Source organism: Anomalospiza imberbis, chromosome 3, assembly GCF_031753505.1.
Source record: "Anomalospiza imberbis isolate Cuckoo-Finch-1a 21T00152 chromosome 3, ASM3175350v1, whole genome shotgun sequence".
Taxonomy (NCBI): domain Eukaryota; kingdom Metazoa; phylum Chordata; class Aves; order Passeriformes; family Viduidae; genus Anomalospiza; species Anomalospiza imberbis.
Window position 1 is genome coordinate 35,559,153 of NC_089683.1, and position 19,445 is coordinate 35,578,597.

At 35.9% G+C, this 19,445-nt stretch overlaps 1 protein-coding gene across 6 annotated transcripts in view; it reads right to left on the reverse strand.

Annotated features, from left to right (window-relative positions):
- The window catches only part of SNX14 (sorting nexin 14), a 47,933-nt gene that overhangs the window by 18,082 nt on the left and 10,406 nt on the right, over positions 1-19,445 (reverse strand). For 3 of the 6 annotated variants that reach the window (XM_068183981.1, XM_068183985.1, XM_068183979.1), the window contains 11 exons: positions 16,942-17,029; positions 13,226-13,310; positions 10,834-10,990; positions 10,481-10,556; positions 9,594-9,638; positions 9,429-9,509; positions 9,170-9,284; positions 8,623-8,778; positions 8,209-8,333; positions 7,096-7,154; positions 3,518-3,544 (listed from right to left, as the gene is read on the reverse strand). In XM_068183981.1, coding sequence (XP_068040082.1) covers positions 3,518-3,544; positions 7,096-7,154; positions 8,209-8,333; positions 8,623-8,778; positions 9,170-9,284; positions 9,429-9,509; positions 9,594-9,638; positions 10,481-10,556; positions 10,834-10,990; positions 13,226-13,310; positions 16,942-17,029 — 1,014 coding nt within the window. The remainder of the gene's footprint in view (positions 1-3,517; positions 3,545-7,095; positions 7,155-8,208; positions 8,334-8,622; positions 8,779-9,169; positions 9,285-9,428; positions 9,510-9,593; positions 9,639-10,480; positions 10,557-10,833; positions 10,991-13,225; positions 13,311-16,941; positions 17,030-19,445) is intronic. The other 3 variants (XM_068183983.1, XM_068183984.1, XM_068183980.1) reach the window with 2 other exon arrangements.

Consider the following 19,445-nt stretch of genomic DNA (forward strand, 5'->3'; position numbering starts at 1 on the left):
ATGCTTAACCACGAATAAACTCTTACAACAGTATCCTAGTAATCCATGACATAGAATAAACAATTAGCTAGGTAAAACAACTTTGTTTTGACAGCAGAAACTGTGGTATTGCTACAGGCACGCACATCAAGTAGGTCATTAACTTTGTCCTTTTCCTTGTACTTGCATTTAAATATTTATCCTTCTACCAAGTGTAGATGCATTTTTAATGGAATTTTACAAGCACATATCATTCAAGATAAATCTCAGTTTTTAAGCAGTAGACACAGATAAAAGGAATGTGCCATAAGCAAGACTGAGCATAAGAGAAAACAGATGGAACTGAGGAATCCTGGCTTGAAGAGCCAGTCTGACAGAAAGATGAAGAGTTTTTAAAGTCTCACCACTTATGACAAAGCGTCCAAAAGCCAACAAACCAGGTATGGGAATAAAAAAAATACTTGGGCAGCAAGCACACTCCTCACTGAGAGAACAGATTTTTTATTATTCTTATGCCTTTACACAAGTCCTGACACTGAAGATTATTTCTTGCACAGAAATGCTAGCAATTTTGAAAAGAAAATTATTTCTGTTAAATACAGAATCAGCCTGAGGTTCTTTATGGTGATTCGCTATATACAGTTGAAAGACAAGTTAAAAATCAATACAGTGAACTTCAGAAACAAACATTCAAAACAAATTTATAGACTGCTATTAGACGTACAACTAGTACTCTGGACGACAAAAAAATCCTGTTTCTTTTTCCTTTAAAACAAGTAACTATTGACTTCTGGAAGGGATTACAAAGAGAACTGCAGCAATCAGCAGGTAAATTATTTTCGTCATTCATAAAAACATGCAGACAACATCAACTGCTGACTCCAAGCATGCACGTGCATGTTACTAATAACCCTCCTGTTTATAATCTTATACAGACTGTAGACATGACTAAAGTTGCATAAATAACCCACTGTTTTTCCAAATCTTTTGCTTTTTCTATCTCATCTAATCATCAAGTCCAAAGCATACTGACACCATCTATCTTAATTTTCTCTTCTATGCACAGACAAGGTTGCTTGGCTGCTTACAGTCTAAATCCATATTTGAACAATTTTACTCCATTCTTGCACAACTTCAACTACATGTTACTGTGCTGAACTGAGCTGTTTCACATAGAGGACTTTACCTGAATCTTGTTCAAGTGCTTCAACACTGGGATAGAAAACACAAACCTCAATCAAACAAAACTAGCTTTTCTGGAAGGCTGGTATTTCAGACCTCTGGCTTAACCTTGAAGGGAGTTTTCATCATTCCTCTGAAAACTAGTGCAGCTCTCAAGAGTTTGAGCAAAAACATTGAATTGCACAAGGTTAGTGATTTGATAGGAAGACTCCAGTCTCAAAGCAGTTCTTTCCCACACTGAGCATGCTGCAGGTGAAGGCAGCATTTACCTGTGCCTGTAGTTAGCTGTATGCAGCCAGAACTCAACCTGGCAGCTAGGAACCAACCCTTCCAGTGCCAACACGGAGCCCAAAGATTACACCACATGAATAAAAAGCAGTCACTGAACTGGACAAGTATTAAGTGACAAACTAGGATGGGAATCTCTTCACAGGAAAAGACAAATTCAGAACAAACATCAGTGAATGAGAGGGTAGACAGACATTCTCCACAATATATGGAGAGAACACAGGACTGGTTTGGCAAAAAATCCTTGATCACAAATCACATTAGATGAGCATGGAAAAGAAATGTGTGAATGTTAGCAAAGATGGATGGACCAACAACAGGATGACTTGACATTTCAAAGAAATGGAGCAATAAAACAATATATACAAAAGGCATCACAATGAAAATCTAACAGACTCACTGGCTAAGCAGAAATAGAAGAAAGACCTTGAGACCAGGTAGAAGGGAAGATGGGACTAGGATAGGGGCAGGTTCAAGACATGAAGGACCAAAGATGACAGGAGGTAGCCAGCTTAGAACAGAGTCTAGAAATTTTTTAAGACCCGTCAACAAATACATATATATCCAAAATTTGTTGGAAAAATATCCCAATCCCTCTAGTGCTAATCCATATAAATAGCATTATTAGATCATCATTCTATAGTTGCTTTCTCAGGAGGGCACTCTGTGTAGAGTCTACAGGCTCCAACATTCCTGAGGAATGATGTGACAACAAGAGCTTGGAACACTTCTTTTTTTTCAAAAATTCCAATAGTAACACATACCTAACATTAAAAAAAATTACAATTATTGTTTACTCTCTAAGAGGGAATTGCAGACTGAAGACTGCAGTAGTCCACTGTACACTGTGGCATTCTTCAATCATGGATGGTTGCAAAATCATTTTCCCACAGGATGCCTGCCTCATTCAGTGCACTGAACAGATCTTGGCAGGTGATGAGCCAGGGCTGTGTAGCTGAAGAATGATGCTGTGAGCCTCTCCGGGTCAAGAGGGACCAGACCAGTTGTATATATGAGACAAGGCAGATATTAACATGCATGTGAAGTCACAGTACCATTTCCTTTGGCTGACTAAACTCCCTACACACAGTTAGGAGAAATGCTGAGCACATACTGCTGCACTTGAAAATCAGTGAGCTGCATTTATAACTCAAGAACTCCTTACTGCTCAACAATCAAGCAAGTTACAGTTCAACATGCTGAACTGGCACATAAAATATAAAAGCATCTAATTACCTTGATTCTTAACCTGAAAAATTAAGTTGAAAAATTTCCCCTCAAGACTATAAGAGCAAACTATATCTATCACATATATATATATATATATATATATATATATATATATATATATATATATAAACACATATCCTCTGTTAAATTCTAAGGAAAAGTCCATAAGGAAAACATTGTTTTCTGAGTTTGGATACTTTGTATTTAAAGAGGCATGAATAATGAGAAAACAAACCACTGGACAGCTACTAAGGCATTAATGAGTGGTCACATACTACCTTACAGAAAATTACAAAAAATAGCATATGTTGTCATCAAACCTGTAACAGTCACAAGAGAAGCTGCAGAGAGAACTAATTTGGGCAACTGTTGGGTTTGAGTGCTTAAAATTCATAAAATGGTTATATTTGCAAGTGATTAGATTATTAGACAATAATCACTCCAGATACAGCTTGCAAGATAAAACAAGCACGCAAGTGGATGACAATATGACATGGAGTAAAGGAAATTTTGGAGCAGCTAGCAGTTACAAGTGAAAAAAAAATGTTTCAAGCTCTGGAAATATATTCAGCAAAGTGTTAATGTACAGCAAACAACATTAACATAATGCAAACACATGAAATTAGTAATTAAGCCATTTCTAAACACTTGGGAAAAGGACATGGGGAGTAAAGCTTTTTGTGAAGAGAAATGCACCCCAGTCTGGAGAAGACATTCATGTCTTTTACAAATAAAATGAACAGTTAATTACTGTTATAAAGGCTGTATGACAAAGTCATGAGAGATGCAGCATAACTAACACACAATATAACTAACAGTGAGTGTTAGATAGACTTACCGTAAGTCATCCAAACTCAGGCTACTTCTGCAACAACAGGCAAATAAATTACCTCAGAGCCCAGCAGGAAATCAAAATAAAACCAAAACAACAAAAGAACCCAAACCAAACCAAATCTGACTGACCTATCCCAACAAAAACTGAATAGGCTTTGACCATCACCATGGGTTAAGAAAAGAGGTAGTACCATTAGGACTTCCTGACCTAGAATCCTAAGAAAGTGAAATGTGAACAGTATCTACTCATCTCATCATCACAAGCCTAGCCTTTGAATTTGAAACATCAGTTATTGAAACTTTCAGGAGATTCAGCACAAGTAACCACAAATTAATGGAGAACAATTTTCATTCTTAGAGTTATCTGTAGTGCCAAATAGCAAGCCAATTTTTCCTATTACCTATATTCAGAAGTCATGTAGGAATCAAGTTAATTTGGCCAACACAATGAAAAGGCTGTGGCCTCACTTTATGTAATAATACATGCTCTCTCCCTCTATTAGTATAGTATATACTTATATAATACAGTATAATATATGTATTAAGTATAGTAAGAGCCACTATTAAAAATTAAAAATTTTAATATTTGTATTTCACAGATTTTAAGAACGGTCACACATTTTTGACATTCTACACAACCTGGTACATAGAAGCGTTCCCTCAGACATCAACCCAGTAATTCCAATCAGGATGTTTAAATGAATTAACTATACTGCTACCACACACAGATTTTAATTCATTGGAGCTACCGAATTCTGGACAAACTAATATGGGATAAAAACATTAAAATATTAGATTTTGTTTTTCAGAAGGATCTGATTATAAGACATCTTACACTGCCTTTGGCTGTGTAAACTGTGAAATTGAAAATATAACCTAGCAGGTTAGAAATGATGATGACTATTACACTGCATAGAACTTTTCACAGATTTAATTCCATGGATTTTTCTCCTAACCACTCCCTGAAATTGTTAGTATCTTTTCTACATGGTCCTTTAACTTAAAAAATGCTTTAATTTCACTGCAATTCTAATATAAAATGTGTCTATTTCTATTTGTGGTTACGGTATGTCAAAAATTGAGATAGATATACAGAAATCCATAAATCTAGGAATTCATACTACATAACAGCTTTTCTTTCTTTGTTAAGACTTTCAACACAGATTACATTTAAGTAATGTAGTAATGTGTTATAAATACATAAATGTGAGAGAGTGAGACAGAATTCTTGTTTTCTCTTCCACGCTACCCAAATTAAGTTAACAGACCCAGAACTCAAGACATCAGTTATCATAGGCCACACACAATATATATTAGGCAAAAAACATCAGTTAAGAGTTAAAATTGATGACAAGCACGGTTAGTTATCAAGTTGTCAGAATTCCCTCAATGTGACTTCTTTACACTCCAGAAACCCCTGGCACCGCCCACCTATTAGCTTTGCAGTTTTCATAGCACATTATTTGTCCTATCTGTCTACAAAAAGCTATGATTGTTCTGTACAGTTCAAACAAGTGATTCAAACCAAAAAGTGATTCAAACCCTCTTCCTTCCTTTCCACCTATATTTTCTAGAAACTGTAATTTTCTTGTCTTGCAATAAGGGAAATGTTTCAACACATTACCTGCATGTACGTTCCACTGGGATCTCATACCTACTTCTTGATCTGATTTTTTAACCAGCAGTATCTATGCAATACACACACAGTACCCACAGCAAAGCACATCAAAAACGTGGTAAACAAAACTGATCTCTTTGCATCTAATTACTTTCAAGTGGATCTAACACAAGAATAAGAAAGAGAGGGCAGCACAAAATATATGGAATAACATCTGGAATAATTCTGTGAGAAACCTTGATTTTTCCCCACCCCCTTGGAAGTGACTGTACACAATTCTGCAGAGGGAAATTCCAAAGCAACAGGCAAACTACTCTCAAGATAGGACCTCTGTTTCATGGAAATAATCACTGAGGCACCACTTCTGGAACACACAGTATCTTGTATTGTAAATCAGTATATATACTGAGAGTATTCAAATTGTTCTAGAATGTAAACCAGATCTATTTTCAGTAATGGTACAGATGCTGTTTGAGAATATGCTGCAACAGCTGCCAAACAAAATTTGTTTGTTTTGTAGCCAGAGATTAACTTCAAAATCTCCATTCAGCAACGGCCTGTAACTTCCCCCTTTCTGTTTTTAAAAGCCAAGCACCAAAGAGGTGACCTACATGTTCTCATATTTTAACTAGATTTAAGAAGAATATGACAGAATACTTCCAACCCCTGACATGAACAATTTGGGGGAAGAAAACAGGGGGCAGATTTAAATGTCTAGGTGAAACCCTGTAGCCATCTTCAACAGAATCTTGAAGTGTGTTTAAGGTCACTCTACATGGAGTACTCTGTAGGGAAGAAATGCAGTTTGGGCTAGCTGCCTTCATCCCATGCCTCTTTGTTAAGAAACAGAAGCTTGCCAGCACCACTAGGAGACAGCACTTTACCAAAGCTCCAGTCCAGGACCTACAAAATCTATAAAGACTACATAAAAGATGTCACCAGTGGAGACATAATAAAAAGAACAATCATCCCATTTTTGAAGAACAGGAGCAGGGAAGAAAGGTATATGCCAGTAATAGGAATCTCACAGTAGGCTGTGAAATAGGAGTTTACTGTCAGGTGTAACTCTAATGAAAGCAGTAAAGGTTAAATGAATCAGTGTTACTCCTCTAGAAGAGGACAAGCATTAGCATTTTCCACAGTACCATGGATCTTACTTCATCTCAAGAAAGCAAGCCTATCCAAATTAAAGACTGTCTCACTGATGTTTTCCTTCTTTTGGCTAGGCCACAAGAGAAAGTTCAGTTGAGCTAGCCCACAACTCTCAGAGCCACCCAACAAAAAGTGAAACAAGAAATTTTGAGGCCTCAAGGTTTATCAACCCAGCCCAAGCCCACAGAGGAAGATCACCCATCCCCACCACAGGAGAGGCTCTTCTCCTCCACAGGCTGTAAGGAGCCTGAAGAGGGTCTGGACTATAAGTATATGGCTCAGAAACAAGGCTTCTGATGCTGCATTTCTGCAATGGAGTTGGGGGACAGAAAATACATTCAATCGAGGAGAAGTGGCAAAACCTCCCTACGACAGTAAGAGGAGATTCCCATCAAATAGCCAGGCTGGTTTGACATAGGGTACACTGTACCTATCCCTGTAACATCTGAAATCCAAGAAGACACAGCTTGGCACCACTAAAATGGTGCCAAATATACACAGTCAATTAAATCATCCCTTTATTTTCATGTAATCTTATTTTCACTGCTTATTTTTTCCCTTCCCTCTTCTCAAATGTTGAGGTCTAAATCACATACTGAATTCTTGAATGTAAAATACTTCAAGAGAAGAGGTATCTCGTATAATACTGCTTGCATCTTCAGTATGTAGTTTGTTCATTTAGAAACTAAAAAAGTAGAGGTAAAAATCTAGTCAAATTAATATAAGGCAATAATAAAATTCTCACAGCTTAATATTTTGATGTTTTTAATTAAAAACCAAAGAAAACCACTTAAAAGTTCTACCATACCTACCTGTTAAACTTCGAATTGCGGGTTGGTGACTCTGCTCCTCTTAAAAGGTGTCTGAAGTACTGTAGCAGACAAATAAAGTATCAAAAAAACCACTGGATTAACTGAGGTAAAGGCTACAGTGCAACAACATTGCAAAATTCAGGAAATGAGAACTGGAGGAAAAGCCAATCTGACCATAATCTAGCAGTTAGAATTTTAATCTGGAAAAGGATAGACCATACAATAATCAATACACGAGACTAGGACTATTTACTTAACCTTACATAATCATGAGATTAAAACCACAAAGCAGAAATAAAAATTAAATTAAGCACCAAAATCCATGTATCCTTCTTGTTAAAAAATCAAGCATTTGAAACATTATAGCTATCATGGGAGAGATAACCATCAAAACCATTTTTGAGAAATGTTCTTTTTATTAATGCCAAGGCAAGTACCCACTCCATGGACAAATCAATATAATCTGCCTCAAATGAATGCAAGAAGCTTAACACACAACCTGACTTACACGCAAAAACTTCTGAAAGGAACATGAATTCAGACTCACCCCTGTGGTTAAAGCGTGTCCTACTAGAAGGCCTTAGGCAGATAAAGTCAACTCAGTGCAGGGAATTCTTAAGGTGGCATTTAGAACCCAATCACACATCAATCTTAAATACCTTGTAAATTGCATTGAGTGATCTTCTTGAAAACAAACACCAGACTTTTAGCTGCAGGACTGCATAATGCTGACAAAACCTAAATACAACTTTTCTATCTTTAAATAACATTACATTTTTAAAAGTACATAAAGACATTGGGTTCTACTTCTATTGGGCAGATTACTTTTGCACCAAATCTGCAATCACAAAGACAGGGTGGAGAGGATTTTGTAATAGCTGTGATATACACAAATTGTTACGTCAAAAAAATGTGGTTTCCTTTTATTCTGTGATGATGTGCTGGACTAGAATGAATTTTATTTTCCTACTGAGAATGGTCCAGCTCTAGAATGTCAACTGAAGTGGAAAATGAAGCCATGTTTTTCAGTTCCACATACACATGTTGTAAATAGTGTATTCTAAAAAAAATAACCTCGCTTTTAAGACTACTCTTCAAATCTTTCATGCTTACCTCATCACTGTGACAGAACATGGGAGTAAAAACATTCTCGAGCAGAGAAAGGACGTGCTCATAAGCTTCAAAAAGACACCGCATAGTTTGAAGTTTCACAACATCCTTATATGGACCTTCAGCAACTATTAAAAAAAAACTTCATATGAATAGAGGGTGATATACATATAGGCATATAAAGTTAATGTTTTCTTCTGGTCAGAGTTTGTGATTATTTTACAAGCTAGTCAAAATTTTATAAATAAAAAATAGAAATAAATTGCCAAAAAAAGGATTAAGCACAATATAGCACGGGAATAATTTTTAAAACTGGCAAAAAAAAGTTTGATGATATTTGGCAAAATTTGTTTTCACTTCATTACAGGACACTGTCTAAATTCCAATGTACATTATTCCTTTCAAATTCCAACTTACTTCTTTGAATCTCTTCCACAATGAAAGGGTCAAATCTAATCTTGTCGATGCTTTCATCCAAACAGTAAGTTTTATAAATTTTCTGTACTTCGTCATGAAGAGACATCTTTTCAGTATCTGATAGCTCTGGTCTCAAAATTCGGTCATTGAATTCCTCTGAGAAATAACAGAAAGAAAAAAGCATTTCTTGATCAACTTGACAAACAAATAACATCTTGAAGCACCCGATAACATCAACTCATTTTCCTCTAAGTAGGTAATTTGCAAAACTTTAAAATTAAAAGCAACATATGACTCCTCAAAATCCGAGGTAACAAGGCAGCTGCCTTCTTATTAACTATAATTCAGATCTGTTCATAAAGTTATTACTAAAAATATATTGCAATTAGAAGAAATTATTCCTTATCACAGTAAGAATAAATTCATGAGGTTGTTCCTGGCATATGAATGACTTTTTCTTCCTAAATTATCCAAATGCAAATTGCAGTGTTCCATTAGAATGATTTCCATATCATCAAGTAACATCAGCACATGTCTGCAATCTTACCCACAGCCAGGCAGAACTGCAGCACATGGACAGCCCCTTCCTGTTTGAGGAAGTTCATAAACCGAAATAAAAGGTCTTGCTGATCTCTGATCTCCTTTAGCTCCAGTTTCAGTACCTGAGTAGGTTAAAAATGCAGTCAGCCAACTTTCAAACTTTCAGTCAGTACATAAATAACGCAAAGAGCTGCAGAACAAAATCAGCAGGTAAAGTAAAACACTTATGCAAAACAGGAAAGGGAGTAAAGGTTGCCTTTGCTTACAGATGGTTTTTTATTTCTTGGCTCAGCAAATTTCTGAAGGAATGGAACCAATGAAGAAGTAGGCTCAGTTGCTATCTCAGGCTGCAGAAAAAAATGACAACTGCATAAGAAAGCTTCTTTCATGGGTGATCAAAATGCCACTGTTTTAACTCTGTCAGTACTCACTGGACTATCATCAATGAAGATCAGCAGTAAATGGTTGACAGTATCCTGCAAGAAACACAACACAACAAGAAAAAATATTATTAAAGAAACTCAACAACTAGATTAAAATTATTTCAATATTATGTTATACCCAAGTTTAAACATGAGTATATTAATACATGTAAAAAAGCAAAGCCTGGCACTACACGTTTGAGAACTGACCTTCAATGGTCTCCTCAAGGTTTTACAAGTCAGGGAATTTCTGAAGAGACTCGCACAGAAATATTCTTTACCCAGTGGAAGAAAGGCCTCCAAAGTATTATTACTCCAAGTGCAGATCTAATGAATTAGTAATACTTCCACACTATAGTACCTTCTGTTTGCAGCCAGGTGAGGCCTGCATAAGCACTGCCATTTTGCCTAATAAAATACATGCATATATAAAAACAAGGATGGCAGTGTTGCAGCTTCAGAAATAAATGCCTCTTGATTTGCAGAATTAAGGGAAAAATTATTTTGATACAGATGCAAAAAAAAAGCTGGTTACTTAGACTGCTATTAAGATCCACAGAACTAGAGTTCAAGTAATTGAGCCCTTTTTAAATGTAGCAACAGTAAGTTGTAGATGTTTACACTAGCACAGCATTCTCCCATTTGACATGAGCTGTAATCCTTCACTGAAAAATACATGCTTAAGAGATCACACCAATACTGTTATTTCAGTCAGTTCAGTGAGTTAATTCATATGAACAAACAAAACAGTTGGCCACAAGATTTCTTTTTCTCGAATCTAGTCAAAATGCACAGCAAGTAAGTCATTGCACATCATTTGCTTTACCATAACATACTTAGTAGGTAAACAGTAATTTTGAATAAATTAAGATTATTCTTGTGCTCCAAAGTCTTACAGGGTCAGCTAAGAAATCCATTGAGGGAAGGAAAACTGAACCAGGGAGAATCTCTCTAATGAGAAGGGCCAGGGATCTGAAAAGAAAATAAAAGAAAGGAAATAAAAACCCAAAGCAATATTAGATTACATAAATTTCTAAGTGAAGTTTCCAATTCTGTCATATACTACTAGAAAATATTTTAGGATTTAATAATACCATAAGCATGCTATTTTAAAGATAAATCCAAAAGAATCATAAAAAAGGGGTAAGGAGGAAGGTGACTGTGAAGTTCATTCCTTCACTTTCCAAAATCATTGTACTACACAGTATGGAGACACTTTAAAAAACACAATTCTAAGTAATTTATATACCTGCACTCTGTTGACTTTGGGGGCAAAATATAAGGAAAAAGAAGTTCAGTAAGTTTTCTTAAGTAGTGAAGTTCATCTCTTCGGCTTCTCAAAGCAACATGCAGTTCTGGTCCATATTCTTCTAAAGCAGCTTGCTGCAAAAATTCTGCATTTTTTACTGAAAGTAAAAAACAACATTACAGAGTTGCTTCAGCTTCTTCTTACTGGTAAACAAAAGGCAATTGGTTTTTGTTTGAGCTAAAAAGTTAGTATTTGTAGTACACGCACAACTGCCAAAGGGATAAAATGTTGAAACTTTACAAAAGAACCTTGGCTTAGACTTTGAAGCCTAGCTATGTAAAAATAAATTCTCACACTGAAATAAGAATTCCTTCACCAAACAATAGCAGTTTGCATGGTATCTAGAACGCTTTGTCATTTATTATTCTATAGAAATATATTAAAAATATATAAACTTTTATTTATATATTCAATTTTATATATATATATATAAACTAAATATAAAAACTCAGCATCTGGATTCTCAAAAAAATTGCATCATGCAAAGTCTGCCTCTAATTGCCTTTTTCCTGACCTTCTTCATGATCTCCATTTTTTTGGCCTACGACACAATTTGAAACCAACGTCAACTTTTACTCAATTCTGTAGTATCTCTTTCCTGCTTAGAACACTTGAAAACAAACATGAAGGAACATACATTTTAAACACAGGGTGAATCAAGCCAAAATCTGCAGGAGGATCTGCTACAGTACTGCCTCTTAAATTACGGCGGAATTGAAGGAATACCTCTTTATCAGATTAGAAATGACAGATATTAATTAGAAGCAACAATGTTACATTTCTTCAGATCGCTTCAAAGGCAAGAACTGAGCTGCTATAAATCACACCTAGCTGAACTAGCAATGTGGCACAGCCCCATGCCAACACCACCACCAAGCATAGTGAGGTGTGTAATATATTCCTCAGCTACCCTCAAAGTTAAAGCTTATTCCCAGCATATGAGAGATGCCTGCTGGCTTGCCCTTCACAGCCAAAACCCATGAGTGGTATCAGCTGACAGAGGGGATGCAAGAATATATATCACCTGATAAATCTGTCTAGCTGGTGTCACTAAAAGCAGAGAGAAGGAATGCACCCTCTAGCAAGGACAGGTAATGAATTGTGGAGGTGTCTGTGCAATTAGGAATTACTAAGAGAGGTAAGAGTAACAAGAGTAGGAAAAAAGGAAATGCTCCCTAACAGCAATCCGCTTGGAAAGGATTTAGAAAATAAGGAGAAAAGGCTAGGGTTAACTAGCAACCAAAGCAGGGTCTGAAAGCTGCCTCTGAACCATGTATTGCGGTGGTTGCTTTAGCAATGTTTACTAGAAAGTGCTACTAAAAGTCATTTTCAGCTGCTACTTCACATATCTGCCCTTAGGAAACAAGTCTTTTTATTTAAAACACTGAAAAAATGGCTATATTTTCAATGCTGTACATTTAAAATATAGTTCTTTACCACTAAAGAAAAGTGTTTCCAACTCCTTAGTAGAAATCAAAGGGAACATGAAATTTGGCATAAACAGCCCTGCAAGATTATCTACTATCTTGAAATTGCTGTTGTGCCATGAAAGACATCCAACGTGATTACAACGTCATTACTCATCTTAATCCTTAACACTACTCACAGGACCAATGGCATGTATTTATGGATATCAAACAGACGTTTGGAGGGAAAGAAGAAAAGTTCACGACTCCAGTTAAAGTAAACATTTACACTTAAAAGTTGAATGAAACCACATTTAGTAGATACAGCACGGTGGAACACAGCCAGTGAAAAAAATAATAACAACAGCAAGTGTTTCCAAATATTTCTTCTATGTGCAGTTTAAATATAATTTTTACATTAGGCTTGTGAAGATACTCTTATCTTGGATAACATATGCTTCTGCTCAAAGTCTCTCCGTGGCTTTTCAACATATTACAACTTCACTAATGCAGATTTGAAATCATTCTATCTAGAAGAGCCATGAGGTACAGTGCACAGATGTACAAATCCTTTCATCTGTAACTGCTCATTTGGAATATAAAGGAAAAACTTCAAGAAGCATCCCTAAATGATCTTGATTGCTCTAAATAGACAAAACCCACATTCCTGTTCACCCCTGTACAGATAGAGAAATTTAGTATTTTCATCGTGGGGCAATAAAAATCAAAACAGAGAATACAAATATGTACTTCAACATTTTCCCTACTTGCCTTCGCAACCACCAGAAGAAAAATGCAAAAGGATGTCATTTTTAAAAAAAGAGGCCATAAGGATAAAAAGACAAAGCAATATAATCTCGAATATGCATAAAAGAATATTAATACTTGGCCTTTGAAACTGACAACATATTAAGTCTTGACATTACCTTTTTGCCTGGCCTTGGCTATTACTTCAATGTGTTTCATTGCTGCCTTGAACATCTTCTTCGTTACAACTGTTGGAATGTCCACCTAGAGAATAATTTCAAAATCAACCCAAAACTGTTCTATTTTTTCCCCAAAAAGATTTATTACAGACAACCATCAATCATAGTAATTTGCTGATATGTTCCGGTTTGAACCATAAAATCAACCATTAAGAAATAATTCAAAATTCTCTAGTTGAACTAACAGGGACCTCATTCTTCTGCCAAGGCATATAAAAAACATAGAACTAAATGCCATAAACAGCACAGTTAACACATTTATTGTCAACACATTCCCATTATGATTTTTTCATTGTAATAAATATAGCAAGGCAGTGTGACTATTGACTCACAGTATATGAAACCCAGTTTGATGGGTTGACCACCAACAAAAGGATCAAGTTAACTATTGCTCTGCTTTAACACCTGCATGCCTTAACACTCTGCAGTTGTGTCCACAAGGACTAAAACCAAAGAGAAGCCTTCCTACTCACAGGCAGAAAAAATGTCACCCTTCAGGTGATGGCAGAACCCAAAGAGAATTTGAGTTACAGAGTCAAAAGACCATTAGTGCCAAAACCAAAACCATGTGATCATAAGCCAAACAAAAACCACATATGATTTAATCAAGGATTGTACTAGAGTCCTGCATTTCTATTTTCTTTGGTGGCTACAAAAATGAAAGGAGAACAATTCAGGCACAAATGACTTTGGGTTGTCTTAGCCCTGCTCCAAACAGGCTCTCATCAAGGTGCTCAGGGCTGTATCCAAGCTGGTGCTGAGAACCTCCCGAGTTGAACACAGTCACATCCTCCAGCCCCAATAATCTCGCTGGCCCTTTGGTTGAACCTGCGCCACTTTCTTGTAAAGAAGAACCCAAAACTGGATTAGTATCCTGGATGCCATCCAAAGAGCATCAAGTGAAGGCAGATAATCACTTTCCGTGATTTTCTCTGCTCCTGTCATTACAGTCCAGGATGGTGTTGGTGTTTTAAGCTGCCACTGGTGGCTCCCATTCAGCTCACAGCCTACTATGGGCCCAGGTCTTCGCAGCAAGCACAGCTTCTCCCTGAAGCTAGTCAATCCCCAGCCTGTACAGTTTCAAGGGATTCTTTATCACCTGCGGCAGTTTTCACAAAAACTCACCTAAGAAGGTGATTTGCACTTTGCATACTCTTTATTTTAAAAAAGAGACACCTCAGAGATGCAAAAACATACACCTGTGAATGTTCAAAATCTAAGAATTCTGAACAAGTTTCTTTCCTAATGGACGAATCCCTTGATACAGCATTTTCCAGACAAATAAAGAGACAACGCAATTGCAAAGGCCACCAGAGCTGAGAGAAAAGTTGGTGTTTTTTATTCAATTGTACAAGGAGAATATTACATATTCCTGCACACTCCCCTATAATATTTGAGGTGCACAGCTATGACCTGACCTGATCATCTCCAACAAGCCAGTACAATTGACTGGAGCTGCCTAAAAGTAAGGTCAGCTCCTGTTTAAAAGCACAGAAGGACAGGCTTCTGCTTTTCAATGGAAAACCCTGTCTTTTGTGCCTCACATTCCAACAGTAATTTCTAGAAATTAAGAGCTTCCTACGGCTTATAAGGAGAGGGCAGTGTTTCTTCCTGCAGAGGTAACTCAAAGAGCACAGCTAAAGAAATGGTTATCAACACTGCAGTAGACACTGTGAACTTCTGTCAAAAACTTCAATCAGATGCAGGGTTATCTATACCACACTGTACAAAGGCATGGTATAACCCTTGCCTTTCCCTTCAAAATCCATAACCAATCCAGAAATGGCCACAGCAAAAAACATCCAGATTTGAAGTATTTCAGCATACATTTAAGAGCTGACTGGCCTGTAGTGCTTCTAACTTCATTCAACAACCATGCTTCGACCTAGGCAGCTTTAAACAGAAAACAGAAGCATTCTTTTCATTAAAACAATTTGCAATTTTAAGTCTCAATTCAAAAGTAGAATATGATTTGGCAAAAAATATAAAGATTTTATCTAAAAAAATGAAAAAATAACCTGTGTTTTCTTACACAATTCTTCCTCAATTTAAACATTTTATCTCTATTAGCTAGAACTATTGCTTTCAAGCATTTAATAATAAATCCAAAACAGAGTACGGCTGCTTGGCAAAGGTATACAACTATTTTATTTTTCAACTGATGATGATGAATTTCTCCTCAACATATGTATTTCTGTGGTGAACCTTATTACGTATGGTCCCCTGACAGTGCTTAATACTGGCACACGTCTTGAGTGTTTGTTGCACATATTGCCTACCCAGAGATCTGAAGATACTACATTTAAATCCTCACTGTCAAAGGCAAAGATGGTAAATTAACACTACTTCAAGATGCTGTAACTCACTTGAGATATCCCAATCAATACCTTATTACATGATCAATACAGGAGACATGATCACTTTCTGAGTCAACAATGGATCCATGAACAATGCAACTAACACCAATAAGTATTACAACTCCAAACTAAATTTTAAGACCTTGGTCTAGATTTTCACTCTGAAGCTTTATTCCACGTTCACATCTCCATACAATGTCTGTGCTACATGGATTTCCTAATCTTCCCCTGTGTTCATTTTAAAAAGCAACATGCCTGATTTAGAGTAAACAGGAAAGTCATCTGGATTTGATATATAAGACGGAGAGAATCACGCTGTTAATAAGTCATGACAGGGTACATGTACAACTTGTAGCTCAGAAAATATTGCTGTTAGTAAGGAGGGGAAAAAAGACACATATTCATGGTAGTGGCTCCAACAGAGAAGCCAGCACTGACTAATTCTGGAAATTGAATTAGCAACCCTTTCTGCTTAGAACAGCCAAAAAGTTAGAAGCAGTTCCTGTGAAACAAGCTTGAAGCACTTTACCAGGAAATAGTTGTGCTGTTAAAGAGCACATACAGAAAAAGTATATGCTAATAGATTAAACACAGCAAATATAATGTATGCGCTAATAGATTAAACACAGCAAATAAAAACTTCTAATCTTTAGCACTCAAAATGCTCCTGAAGAATTGCATTAATGTAAGAACCACATCTGTTTTAATTCTTACAGTAACCTGGTCACCTAATAACAGTCTATTCTTTATAGACAACGTAAGGGCCTTGTTTGCATTTTAAGAAGACAAGCAAGCAAAAGCTAGAACACAGCTCACCATTTTCTAGTAGGTCCTTTTCAGTAATTCTCAAAATGGTTTCCACATGGATTAAGTCATCAAAAGACAGCTAAAAGATCACAAGGTTTTAATAATGCCTTGCACTGGTGTAATAAATACATCCACTTGCAAGAACTGGGGAAAGGTTTGAGTCACAAGGGACCTTCACAGATCACTTATTCCAATCCTCTGCCCACAGCAGGGACATCTTTCACCAGAACAGGCTGCTCAAAGCCATATCCAACACAATGCTGAACACTTCCAATGATCAATCTTCAGAGATGGTTTACAGCTAGGAAGGGGATGACCTCCAGAAAGGTGGGGTAGATACCACAAAGAAGTAACTCAGATGGTTAGAAACAACCTACTCTGTAAGGCTGACTTCGGAATCACAATTAAAAAAAAAAAAATAAGAACTCACAAGAGATAGATATCAATTAATTTTGATGGAAAACCAACACTAAGACCTTTAAGTCACCTTACCTTGTGAATTCTCCGAACTAAGACAGATGCAAAAAACCGTAGTGTTCCTCTCAGTTCATCCACTGAGGACTCATCATCAGTAATATTTCTGCAGTGTTTCAAACCATGGCATATGAGAAAACAGAATAAAAGAAATTTCTATTAATCCAACCACAATACATTTGGCACTATTAAAAGCATAAGAATAAGAACGTTCATCAGTGATACTTCAGATGGAATGAACTGAAATGAATGCTACCAGAGAGTCAGCAGTCTTCTGTCTGAGGAAAATACACAGCATTCCCACAAGGTCCGTGCACACAATGGCTTACGAAAAACATCAGGAAATTGCAATGATCTACCAATTCCTGCTGTCATATACTATCTGCATGATTTTGACTGAGTAAAATCTAACCTAGTTTCTACACATGGAAACACATCCAAACTCAATGGTATAAAGGAAATTGAAATTATTTAAAGTGGCTTCTGCTTGGAAGCAAAGAAGAATTCAAATAGATTTCCAAATAGCTACATCAAAATATCATCCAAACTTTTAATCTGGCTTGCCAGTTTCCATCCACTGCAATAAAATATGTTCAGTGAAAATTCACGGAAAAAATAATTAAACATGATTCAGGAAGAAAAATACCTAACTCCACAACTTTTTTGGAAAACTGAATGAAAACAGGAAATACACTAAGTCTTACATGAAGAAACTGTAACTAAACTGAGTGGAAAAAGATCATAATGCCAGCATTCCACAAAATGCAAGCAAAAAACAAAAATCTATCAGTTATTAATATGAACTTTAGAGCATGACTAATATATTGGTAAAACTGAAGTATAACAGTTGAATATTGACAAAACAAAGGAAGTTGACTTATTTTTAACTAATGATCATATGCAAGAGCCATCACACTTTTTGGTGATAAATTAGTGTAGTAATTAGAAACATTACTTTCATTATAAGAGAACCCTACAAGGAAGAACAGGACATTTAAAAATAGTTTTTAAAATTATGCATAAAGCATTTTACATTATTCAGCATTCAACTTTTACAGCACTTTTAGCCTGGGTTATAGAACATTCAAAGGCACGTTGATGATGAACAATCAGGTACATATACTAGAGAAACCAGTGACCTGAGAGTCAAAGTATGTAACTAATTGCATGGAAAAAAAAAAAAAACACCTCAAAGAAAGCAGCCTGGCAAAAGAATGACAACCATCCTCCAAGAGCTAATCAAATACAGATAAGAACACTGTAGGGGAAAGTTTGGTTTAAGATCAGCAGCTGACATTTTATAAGCAATATGGTTAGAAAATACTCACATTGTCAAAGGGATTAGCATTGCCAAGGGATTAGCAAACAAACTGTATTACGGTATTACTAGCACTTGACAGACAAGAAGATAAATGAAGTAATTTGGACCAAGAAGTTGGTATTTTATTGACAGTTGGATAACTAGTATCTTGGCTAGCTCAACTTGGACACAATTTTATGCCACATATTCTCACAACAGATTTGCAAAGACATTCTTTTAATCACCAGCAGACTGAAGACTGGAGAAAAAACATCATGAACCTGTAAAATGTCAAATCTAGAGTGACTCAGGGGAAAATCCAAATAACCCTCTTGGAAACATTTTAAAAGCTGGCTGTGTTTTCCCAGAACTTTAGGAATATTAATGGTAAACAGTTACAAAGTCGAACGTCTCAAGAGAGATACACCCAACTGCTATTGCACACAAAGCCTTATGGGATTCACTGATAAATGAAAATCATATACAAATAACAAAGTGATATTTTTCCTCTGTGTGTCAATTATTCTTACAAAACTTGGCTAACTCCTTCCAAAAAGATGTAGAAAATAAGTCACAAGCTAATAAAAATGTAAAGCTATGGTTTGTAACTTAACAAAAATTCAGAATTTTTCATGCACTACTTGCATTTAAAAAGAACTTCCATTTAAAATAGAAGCAGCTCCATATATGAAAACATTGTGTTTAGTCACTATCAAAGAAAAATGTTTTCATAGCAATGTATTACAAAAAATGTGGTAATTACTGAATTCTGTCCTAATCTGAGAGAACTGGATTTGCAATACCATTAATGACCAAAAATATTTAGTAAGCACAGATGAGCCATTCAAACTTTAAACTCTATTTAAAGTAACATTCGTATAAGCAAGATATTATATAGTTTTGCTGTACAGCATAAGCAAAAGACTTAGACCCATGTTTTGTAGCTCTACAGACTTGGGATTACTTACAACTGTGCTCTATTCTTCTCACACGGTTGAAAAAAAAGATCTTAATATGACCAGCATAAATACTTTAAAAAATAAAAAAACAAAAATGCACATAGATAAAATATAAAAAATAAAAAACAAAAATTACCTATTGCAGTAAAGTTCACTGGACTTTAAGCACTAACCCTCATTCCTCTAAAGTGGTCTAAATTTAGGAGCTGTTTAAATTTTAAGCTGCTAATAAAAAATTAGAAATTTTTACACAGTTTATTAAT